Below are 11,895 nucleotides of genomic sequence, written 5' to 3' on the forward strand. Positions count from 1 at the left end.
GAGTCTGTTTTAAGCGTCCTCAAAGCTATCCTTGTTCTTCCAACCAAACACAAAAAGGATGACGAGACAATACTTGAACCTGTTGTTAACCCCAGCAGGTCGGAGGTCACCCTTTTACTTGGAAACAAATTTCAGGAATCAAAATCACAGTCAGAAATTGTGCAATGCCAGTCTAAGTTTTTAGCCCTTAAATCACCCATTGATTCAACACCAGAAAGTCCTTCAACAGTATAAAAAAGATGTTCCCTGATTCGCGGAGTGTCTTTGGCAGGACTAACTCTATACAGTATATTTTACGGAGGCTCCGTTATTATTGTTTCGCAGCACAAAAAAACCTCATCTGCAGTCCACCAGCGAGGAGACGAGCGCTCTCCAGCGAGGTCCAGCTCCACTTCACGCCATGGCCGTGAAGCCGGTCGTCGCAGGTGCCGCCGCCAACGCTCCCTGAAGAGTTGTCCCTGGAAACCCCCCTGCTCGGCCATGAGAGAAAGGGACGCTTTCTCCCCGTGTTGTCAGGGGAGACATCTTCAGTCCGTTAAAATATGTCCCCCAGCTTCCACAATAGCACAGCTTGACACGGTACCTTCTCCCTCCATGAGTTAACGCCACAGGGAGGAGGATCCTCAGAGGCATTTCTAAAATAATGTTTTTAAAATGCAGTTTGCATCGTAGACTACACACCAATGAAATTGCTTTAAAACAGAAATAAATTAAGTTTTTAAAATAAAAGACCGTTCTGTTTTTCTTCTGAATTTCAAGGCACACAGAATGACTGGAGGAGAACGTCTGAGACAGGGTTCGGTCAAGGCAATCAGCCACAATGTGGTTTCCCATCAAGTCTACATTTTTACCTGTTAGCTTGACGAGAAAACCAACACAATTATTACGCCGTACACGGAAAGCCAAATAAAAATCTTAAAAAAAAAGCTTTGAGGAAAAAAAAAAAACCTCAGTGCTCTTTGCCCAATCGGTCCTAAAAACGCCAGGTTCTCCGGCCCCCAGATTACCCCGTCCCGTTACTCTGGGGGCCGTGTGTAGCTGGTCGAGGGCTCCCCGTGGTCGACGGTCTCATGAACAGCCGCATGAGGCCAGCCTTGTGCAGCTGCTGCCACAGCGCCAGCTCCAAGCGGAACTCGTGGTTGGCGTAGAATATCACCCTGTGGTAGGTTTTGTCAAAGTAGTGGTCCGAGTACTTGCTATAGTCGGGCGTCATGAAGCCATAGGCGCTGACCTGCACGGCAAAGATGATCATAAACCACAAAGAAGATCCATCTTAGACACGAGGGTTAGGGTCATGGAGCAGTTGACGACCTTGTGAGTTGATATTATCCTCATAATGATAATAATAAAAAAGGTTGTTTATGACTGGAGGCACACTTGATTATAACTAATTATATTGGGAACCAAAGTTCAGTGGAGATATGGTTATTATGTATATAACTAGTAAAACTAGTTACATGGTTAGAACACCTTTGTAACCTGGTTACCTGGTCACAGGTGTGCAGAGCAGCCAGAAGCATCACAGATCCCGTGGACGGACGGTAGATCCCCCTGTATCTCTTCTTCAGTGTTTGGGCTGTAAAGAACCTACCAGATGGGTTTCAATCAAAGAATGCAAAAGAATATTAAAAAAAGCGAATGGTGCATTGTGTAAGAGACCCCTATGGGTGGGGCAAGGGGCTGACAGTGTGGGCAGATGGGAGAAAATCTGCCCTCAGACGCATTCTACAGCGCCCTCTGCCCAACAACAGCACTCATTCATTAGAAACACAAACACTTCTGTCCATCCATGTAGATCTTCAGTGAACTCAGACCACCTCCCCCAACTCCACACAAGTTGAACACTCAGCCTGTTCAACTGTTTGGCTGTTTATTGCATCGTCTGGCTCACCTGTTCCTGAGGTAGCGGATAAAGTCTGGGTGATACATCTTTAGCTTCTCCGCCGTCGCGTCCTCTCCGAAGTACTTTGGTGGACTGTGAAAACAAAACAAACGCAAATTATCGGGAATATGAAATGCAATTTTATAGTTTATTGCTACAAAGAAAGGTCGCAACACTGCAGAAGCAGATAGAACTGAGGAGCTGAATGTGTTGTGATTGACATTCTAGAATTGGAAATTTCAAATTTTCCCTTTATTTGTTTAACTCATAGCAATAAAGACCGGACATGCTGCATATAAGATAGAGTAGGGCTGCTTGATTATGGAAAAAAAATCATAATCACGATTATTTTGGTCAATATTGAAATCCCGATTATTCAAACGATTATTTTTTGAGTTTGAAAACATGAGGTTTTTATTCAGCGTGTCTCTCTAAAAAATACTTTGGAACCGAGAACATTGAAATTTCACCTTAAAAAAAAGACACAAAATGGTCCAAAAGAAAACATATGTATCCAGCTCTAAAAATCATAAAATAGAAACAAACGCTAAAATCGATACATACAAAACATTTTATTCATTAGAAAAGGTTCACAATCACACACGCACACAAACACACTCACACACGCACACGCACACACGGTTACGTTTTGGATTTATCGTGGCCTCGCTCCACCGGTGTGTGTGTGGCGACAGCTTTCACCATCAGATAGTCCCGGTCATTGTCTGGAAGGAAGACATAACGCGTTTCCTGTAGAACAATGAGCGGGACGACAGAGAGACAGCATCAGAACGAGAGAGACTCAAAATAAAAACATGAAAAAGAAGAAGCAGTCAGTTGAGAAGCAGATATGAGGATTCCGACGGCAGTAACATAACCTTCAGCAATCCTTCAAGATTAAAAAAATAATACATTGAAGAGCAGTGCCCGAGTCTTGGTGACTGCTAGCATGTTATGAGTCAACAGGGTTATTTGAGCCTGCAGAACGCTGGCCAGCTGATGTGAAGTAGAGGACATGTTGCAAATTATTTGAGTGAAGTGGTGATCAGACTCTAGCCGTGCTGTTATGTTACGACCAGGTCCTCGCTGTGAGGTCAGCAAAGGTTAATCAACACCACTCCAGGTAATCAAAGTCAATTAATCATTAAAGCCATCATCCAATCTATTATACGGGATAGAACAGTAACAGTTTCCAAAAGGAGTAGTACCAAACAATGTTTATCGATTGATCTGGTGGTGGTGCTGGTGGTGGTGCTGGTGGTGTTGATTGTGGTGGTGGTGGAGGTGGTGGGGATGGTGGGGGTGGTGGGGGGGATGGCACTGTGATGGTGGGGGTGGTGGTGGTGGTAGTGGCACTGTGATGGGGGCGGTGGGGGTGGTGCTGGTGGAGGCGGTGGGGTGGGGGTGATGGTACGGTGGTGTTGGTGGCGGTGGGGGTGCTGTGATGGCCATGGGGGGGTGGTTCTTACCTTGGACACCGGTGGCCCCCTGAAGCCCGCGCTACGGTAGCCCCCCATGGAATTCCTCATAGTGTTGGTGGAGAAGGTGTAGTGTGTGGTGCGGGTGCCCACATCCTTCTGGAAACCATCAAGGATAGCCCCGTTCGTCCTGAAGAGTTAGTTATTAATATAGATATGTATACACCATGCACACACACACCAGACACCAGACACCAGACACCAGACACCACACAGAAACACACACACAGAAACACACACACACACACACACTATAGCTATTTGGGGACGGGGGAGACGGGGGCTACCTGAACACGTAGTCGTGGCCGTCGATCTCGGGCCCCTTGCCGGAGTCCTTCAAGATCCCTCCGTTGCCGACCACGGCGCAGCGGATGCACTGCGAGCCGTTCTGTCGATGCTCCCAGTCGTCAAACATCTGGTGGTTGGCCGTGAGGTTGAGGACGGAGAGCGTGGCCTTCAGCGCTGAGGAGGAGGAGTGAGGAGGTTCAGAGGTGGACGCGCTTCATGTCATTCTGCCAGATCACTCCTGATCAGGACGACGTGTTTTGTCGTAATGGTAAATGGGCGATGGTCTGCATTCACACAGCTCTCTTCTAACCAGTGGCCACTCCAAGCGCTTCATAACATTGCCTCATATTCACCCGTTCATGCACACATTCACACACCGACGGCGGAGTCAGCCACGCAGGGCGACAGCCAGCTCGTCTGGAGCAGTCAGGGTGAGGCGTCTCGCTCAGGGACACCTCGACACTCTCGGAGGAGCCGGGGATCGAACTAGCAACCTTCCGGTTACCAGCTTCGCTCTACCTCCTGAGCCACCGATTATCGAGCTCTCATAGACATAATCGACTGCTCATATCTGTTGTAGCGAGAGGCAACACAGTCCCACATTGGGTTGTGCACAATCAGGGATCCAGCTCTGTGGTAGCAGAACCTCTGGAGACAGCACAGAGCATGCGCAGGAAACAGAAACTGCAAAGGGGCGGAGCTTAGGCCTTGTTTCCCGTTTCGTTGCAAACATATTCTGCTGAAGACGACTTCTTTGTGCGAATGGATCGAAACAAATTACGAAAAATAATTCTTACAGTCATAATCCATCGAGGACCATCCGTAGGCTCCATGAAACTGCTTCAGGCGCTGGTGCTGGTGCAGCGTGACGTCCTTGGCCCACTGGAGAACCGGAACGGTCCCCAGGAAACTGCCATTAAAGCCGGATGACGACCACTTCCTGGCGATGGAATCTGGGCAGGTCTGGGGGAGCAGATGGGGGGCACTAATGGAATCATTACACCATCTTACTATAGCCGGTTTGAAGAGGATGCAGGGATCACCTGCTGGTTCGAGAAACGGCCGAGTGCAGTTCCAACAACATGCTGATACAGTCCTCCCTATAGTATAGGTCATACAGACAGGGGGCGCCCCGCCTCTCTGCCCAGAGCAGTTAGGGTGAGGCGTCTTGCTCTGGGACACCTCGACACTAGTGATCGAACCAGCAGCCTTCCGGTTACCAGCCAACCCGCTCTACCTCCTGAGCTACTGCTGCCCTATTGGACATTGGACAAATGGCGGGGGGGGGGGACTCACTGTCTGTGGTTGGATGTCTTCTTTGCTGTACGTATCTCCAATGTAGGCCTCCTCGAAGGTCAGCACCCTGGGAGTGGGCTCAATGGGGGCTGGTCTAGACGTGGTTACCCTCGGTCCCCTGGCCGGCGGCTGGCCGGCGGCAGCAGTGGTGGACGGCGCTGGCCCCGGACTGGACGGGTCTGGGGCCACAGTGCTCGGGTCAACACTGGAGGCCCCGGGGTCCTGGCCAAAGAGACTGTTGTTGAGCCGAAGGGGCCCCAGGCGATCTCCTGGAATGCTGCAAGGGGCAAAATACAGGGCTTATGGTAGATATCAAAGAAATAGCTTAGTTTCTGTCAAGTTCAAGGCACATGTCCACAGTGATCGTTGGTTGCTATGACATATTTGGAAGCTCAATCTGTACATTTTTCCCAAAAGAATCTCACCAGAAGTAACCAATTAAAGGGTTTCATTTTCAACATTTTCTTCTAGGGGGGGCATCCCCCCGGACCCCCTAGCGTTGCTAGGTTATCAACTCACAGCAGCACCCACTGCTACTAAAGAATCTAGGGGAAACACTGCAAACACTGATATAGATGATCAGCTGTTGGATTAGTGGATAACCCCTCGCTAAATATACAACAGGGCGGTTAAACAAACTAAATTCAATGTATACACCTCTGTTTCTTTCATAACATTGATAATGAGTCATCCTCAACGTCTTCATCTTCATCATCCGTCATCACCCGCCCCTCTCCTTCTGTTTTCATTGTTGACTCTCTTCAGAGGATGGTGGCTTTGAACATTTAAACACCGGGAGCAAACTGAACATCTTGTTTTTCCCTCAGTGGACAGAAGGGCAGCTGCAGCCTCAGATAACAATGGTGCTGTCGGTGTGTGGTACGTTTCCTGAGAAACCACTGCACCGACCCCACAAGTGGTTCCATTGTCCCTCTGAACGGCACGCAAGTCCAGCAACGAGGCACACAGGAAGATGTGCTTAGGGGATAATATTAAAGTGTAACCAGACCTGGTTAATGCCCAACTATGATCTGACAACACAAGGTAATTACACTCCACGGAGCAACACTGGGAGACGGAGTGTGTTATGAACCTTGACGCATACAGCGCCTTCTGGTCCACCAGATTAGAGAGCTGCCACTGCATGCCTGTGGGCAGGGTAAGCACGCCCTTATTTGGAATCGCCAGGCATCCAGATTCAGCCATAAGCCCACAGAGACCGGCGGCTCCTCGCCAAATGAGCGGCTTGAGGGCCCCGACCGGTCATTTACTGTCTGGAGATGGACCTCCACCAGACGGACGCCCCGGCCTGCTGGGTTGGCCCCAACGCTCCAACACGCCCGTCCTACCAGAGGCCGTCCCACTGGAAGTCACCAGCCTGTTCTCCTGGGGTGAACCAGAATGGGGGGTGCCCGTGTGCGTGGGGGTAGGTTAACCGACTTGCCTGCTTGGGGGGGAGGGGCTGGCTGCGTACCAGGCCCGCCCCAGGAGGTCCATGTGCCAGGGGGTCCACACCTCCAGGCTCACACTCATCAGGTAGAAGAGGGGCAGGCTGCCGGCCGCCAGGAGGCCGAACACGATGCGCAGCCTGGGCGCCATGGCACGCCGTCGCCCGGCCGCACGCCGCTCACAGGCCGCCGGCGGGGCTAGTGGTCCACAATGGCCCCCGCCTTCCCCGGTGCATGGGGGGCCGCTGAGAGGGGGTGGAGGGCGGTCTCAGCGAGAGGAGGGGGAGGAGAGGACAGGGGGGGACCCGTTGGGTGATCCCAGAGGGGCGGAGCCACAGGGGTAGGGAGAAAACGTGGGCGGGGCCTCGTCCAATAAGGGGGCTCTCAAAGGGGGATTTAATTGGACGACCGCGGACTCTGTGCTCCTCTCCTAGAGAGACAAAGACAAACAAGTGTGAGCATGAGATATTGGAGAGGAATAAGAAGGATTGACTTAATCTTTCACTGTCATGTCACTTAAACTTTAACCATGTTACTGTCATGTTACCTAAACCAGCCATCATCCACACACTCCCACAGATGATTATTGGATCACAATCAAGACAAGAGACATCCAAAAAAAACATTCTCGGTTTCTATTGCATGTGTGACAAGAAACCTTTTAAACTAGGTAGATCGTTTTTAGCTATAGTGGCATGTTTTATGCTGAGCTCTAGAAAACGCTCTCGTAAAGTTAAACCAGAACGACTGCATCTCTTTCAAACTCTTTTACTGTGTCAAAGACACAGCATACATGGCCTGTGTCATCAAATCCTATTCACGCCACAAGATAGGAATCGCTTGTTCAGCACATTTCTCCAATTTGATCCCAACAAACGAATTTTCCGAACGTCAAGATGAGCAGGGACGAAGGGGCGGAGTCGGAGAGAATGTTTAGCGGCGAACCGATAAGCGCCTCTTGATAACGGACAGAAAGAGACGAGGAAAGCACTGGCTCTACTCCTCCCAAAAAACCCGAAGCATTTTAATAAATATAACCATGTGGGTATGTGTAAAAACGAAACGCTACAATAGTGAAATCACATGTAGCCTAGACATTTAGTTCATGACTGAAGTTACAAGTTTTGCATTTTTCTTTTTATTCCTCTAGTTAAAGGGTACATTCTAGGCATCTCATGGAGGCTTTCCCGGACCTTCTCCCGGACTACAATATGTGGTAAATTGCCCTCACCCGTTAAAAGTCAGGTTCAGTTCCTCTTCCCCCGTTATCGTGGAGCCTTTCCTTCCCAAGTTGAAAGCCCTTGCGCGTTGCTTAATCCGGTCATTTGTCGTTACTGACACACTCACACACTCACACACACAGCCGGGCACAGCATGGGCGGACCCACTGGTGAAATGAGAAACAGCTGCCGTCAATAGGCCGTCCCCCCTCAGCCCCACACTGGGGTCTAGGGCGGTCATTACTCAAATGTCTCTAATGACCGGAGAATGTGCGGAGAAACTATTATTCGAAAAACAGTTGTGACATACTAGAGTCAAACAACTTCTGAGCGCATGCACACCGAACAAACAAACAAACACACACACACACACACACACACACACACACACACACACACACACACACACACACACACACACACACACACACACACACGGAGCTGTCAGATGACAAGCAGCGACATGCAGACGTGGATTCTTTTTGCATGTGCAGATAACACACCAACTTTAGGATTCTTATCTCTACTTCCACGTCCATGTCTCATACGCATTCTTCAGTCAGCACGGGGTAGCTCAGACCTCGAAGTATGCTTTCTTATGTTGAGTTAAGCCAAATAAAAGGAAACACATGCGACTGGGGGCTGGGGAGTCCGAACGGGGCCACCAGTGGCTCCAGCACATGAGGCCACGAGCTAGAAACGCTGAACGACTGAACAGGATAAAGTAGGTCAAATGTACCGTTCCAGACGTGACGTCGCTCTGGGCTTTAGAAAGGACAGCGACGAGCTGGAAAATGTCATATCATGGCTGCTGTAGGATAAATTGTAACAACTCAACCCAAAAAAGAAAAATATGAGTTCATAGTGGTCAAAACGCATACTTTTTTAACTTTAAACTTTTTGACAATTGAGGTCTGGTATTTTTTCGTGCATTAACTTAAACCGATGATTAGTCCTAACAGAATTTACTTACTCTTGAATAGCAGCACTGAGACTGAGAGGAAACTGCAGTTAAATTGCCTGACGTGATAACAATGAACGCAGTCATCTTGAACCTTCAACTTTAATCTCGTCACAGAGAGATGCTTCCTGTGCTCAGAGCTTCTGATAGACCCGTCGGGCCGTCGTGATGAACCAAACCACAGAAGCACACCGCTTCCTCCGGTAGAGCAACGCTTTGCGACATCCAGTGGGCTCTCAGCAGGAAGCCCCGAGTTCTGCCTGCTGCTGCTGCTGCTGTTGCGGGCTGCTGGTTTGAAGCCTTGGTATGAAACAAGGTTCATGATCAAGTCTCTAGAGACCCACACGGACCAGACCTTTCACCCGAGTCTGCAGGTCTCTGAGATAAGATGGGTTGTGTTCACGTTGGGCCGGTTCTCATCCTGGTGGATGTATCCTGTGGTGGGCTGGGCGGTAGCCTACATGCCAGGGGGTTTACGGTGTGTTTTCAGCTTGTGTAACCAAGCCACGAAAACAATTGTCTCTAAATTAAACATCATGTGAAAACTAGAACCATTGCCCTTCAAAAAAAAGTTTATTATCAACAACAAAAAATATAAAATTTCCTGCAGAAAATGCGGTGGGGGCTGTAGTAGGCCTACAAAGTGGGGTTGAAAATATTTTTTAATAAAGCCACATAGATTAAGACATAAAGAAACGTTAAATGGCTTAAATCTAGTGATTTGAACAGAAGTTCAAAAGTCTAAATGGAGTAAACAATGTAAACATGCACACCATTTAAGAAAAAGTAAATGGTTGGAAACAAATAAAGTGACAGCCGAATGAAAAGCGCAAAGCATTGCTAAAAATGCAGAAATGTAAAAGGTCAAATGTATTGCCCTGCACGGGTTGGCCCGGCAGTGTTGCCAGGCCAATCTGGCAACGCTGCCTGAACGTCCTCCAAAAATAGCCCAATCTAGCGGGAAAAACGCCCAATCTGGCAACACTGCTGCACGTCCTCACGCTCCAGCGTCAACGTAAATCAATGAGACCAACTGAAAACGAAGCCGGTATGAACTAAAACTATTATTCTGAATAAAGTTTATATGATATCGAAATTCCGTTTGGATATTATTGAAGATACGAGTGTGCAGATTTGGTAAAATGTTTAAATTAAGGTTAACGGTTGAAATTTGACCGAGTTACGATGTCTTAAGTAATTTAAGTGTCAGAATGGGCAGACGGCTTAATGGGACCAACTGTAGAATATGACGGTTTGAAACTAAAACTGTGATTATGAAGATAGTTTAAATTATATCGAAATTCAGTTTAGATATTATTGAAGATACAAGTGTGTAGATTTGTTAAAAGGTTTGAATGAAGGGAAACAGTTGAAATCCCATTGACTCCCATGGTAAAAAAAAGAAGATAATATTTTAAAAGTAGAATATCTTAAAAAGTATAAAATATTTAAAAAATCTGAAATGAGGCGCACGCAATTCCAAGCTATTCTGAATATTTTAAATTTTGAATGGAGTCTCTAGGTGAAAAATTGAGGAAGGAGATAGGTCCCAAAGTTTGTAGAGAATAATAAAGAAAGAAAAAGATAAAAGATAAAACTTATGAAGAACAATAGTTGAGCGCTGCATGCAGCACTCACCTAATTAATATAGCTGGGAGCAGCAAAGAGGGGGCCAAGCAGAATACAACTCCATAAACTAATTTTGGTGGACAGACGTAATTGGTTCGAAGGTTACATGATGACGTCTCAGTAATTTCACTTACAATGAAAGCTATTGGCAAATGGTTATCACAATGAAAATACATTGAAGTTGCTTTCTAAGGGCTGGAATAGACCTGCTGCTAACAACGCATCCGCCTACGGATCAGGGTTGCCATACGTATGCTGCGATCGTTTGGTGCGTTGATTGTGCACGTTGTCGCAAGGTAACATGGCGCTGATGCCGCCCAAATAATTTGGTGACGTTTGACCTCTAGGTTGGCATTAAAACCAAATCAAGTGTGATCATATCTCAGTCTATCTTTTATTTTTTGATGTGAAACTTGTTGAAAGAGATGAAGGCCGTGTGTTTGACGTAGATCTATCTTGTTGCTGTGGCTACTCTACCAGAGTAGCCACAGCAACAAGATAATTCTGCAAGCAGAATTGACCAGAGTAGCCACAGCAACAAGATGGATCTACGTCAAACACACGGCCTCCAGCACTTCAACAAGATTCACATATAATAAAAATAAATAATAAAAGATAGACTGAGATATGATCACACTCACTATGGTTTTAATGCCGCCCTAGAGGTCAAATGTCACCAAATGATTTGGGCATCATCAGGATAGAGTCATAAGACTATTGCTGCCTTCAAAACAATAAGCGTTTCCAGGAGGTTCGGACCTTAAGCTCGGAGGAAAGTTTAGTACGGAAAGAGTTTCGTGCGGAAGTAAAGCTTCCCGAGTTTTCCAAGATCACGTCACAACAATAGCCGGCCATCTCAATTGATAGACTAAAGTGAACCTGCAGCAAGCATTAAGAGGCAAATTAACACCCATTCTAACATTTGCATTGCGATACATTATAGCTTACAATTGTAAAAATCCCCTGAAACATTATCGCTCATGTTCAACCATCGCAAGCAGTTCTATTAACTGATGTATATGATTCAGCAAAGAAGCGCAAAAAGGGTCCCGCGGACATCCATACTTGTCGTTATGAAGTCTAGTCTCACCAACAATCTGTTTTTCCAGTTTTATGTCATAGCCTACGAACATCTGAGGGGCGTTTCCTGAAAACTCTCGTTTCGAACGAAGGAAACGTTTACGTAAAGACACGAAAGGGCTTCCAAATCTCTGAGCTGTTTTGAAGGCGGCATATGAGCCAAGTTTGGTTCGGATACATGAAGTCATGGAGAGATATGAGCTCACTTCCTGTTTGACATCCCCCTGAGGTAAAAGGTCACAAAATTTGAAAAAGTTTGGCTATGATATGTTAAATAGTTGCTGAGAAATGGGCTTACTTCCTGTTGGGTGGCTTCGCCGTCAAGTTTGATTGGCTGTCGCGGCCAAGTTAAAACATAGCTTCAATAAACCAAATTTGATGAGTGTCCCCATGATGATGTCATGGGTCTATGTACCAAGTTTTGTTATGATTTGTCAAAGGGCTTTCTGAGAAATTGGCTTACTTCCTGTTTGGCAGCTTCGCCAAACAGGACTTTATTATTTTTGTCAGACTTTAAATAATAAAGTCTGACAAAGAAGACCAAGAGAATAAGAGAATTTGATGAGTGTCCCCATGATGATGTCATGGGTCTATGTACCAAGTTTTGTTATGA

General features: G+C 47.0%; 1 protein-coding gene across 2 annotated transcripts; it reads right to left on the reverse strand.

The window, feature by feature from the left end:
- Window positions 1-72: 72 nt before the first annotated feature.
- On the reverse strand, window positions 73-8,848 carry LOC115530980 (alpha-N-acetylgalactosaminide alpha-2,6-sialyltransferase 2). Of its 2 annotated transcripts, XM_030339876.1 has the most exons (11): window positions 8,352-8,519; window positions 7,624-7,779; window positions 6,389-6,822; window positions 4,945-5,221; window positions 4,446-4,611; window positions 3,648-3,822; window positions 3,352-3,490; window positions 2,529-2,632; window positions 1,892-1,975; window positions 1,488-1,587; window positions 73-1,231 (listed from the first exon to the last, which is right to left on the reverse strand). In XM_030339876.1, the coding sequence occupies exons 3-11, from the start codon at window positions 6,541-6,543 to the stop codon at window positions 1,004-1,006; spliced, it is 1,428 nt and encodes a 475-aa protein (XP_030195736.1). In that variant the 5' UTR covers window positions 6,544-6,822; window positions 7,624-7,779; window positions 8,352-8,519; the 3' UTR covers window positions 73-1,003. The 2 variants fall into 2 exon arrangements, with proteins under 2 accessions (XP_030195736.1, XP_030195737.1); XM_030339877.1 differs by lacking the exons at window positions 7,624-7,779; window positions 8,352-8,519 and adding an exon at window positions 8,586-8,848.
- Window positions 8,849-11,895: the final 3,047 nt, after the last annotated feature.

This window comes from Gadus morhua, chromosome 18, assembly GCF_902167405.1.
Source record: "Gadus morhua chromosome 18, gadMor3.0, whole genome shotgun sequence".
NCBI lineage: Eukaryota > Metazoa > Chordata > Actinopteri > Gadiformes > Gadidae > Gadus > Gadus morhua.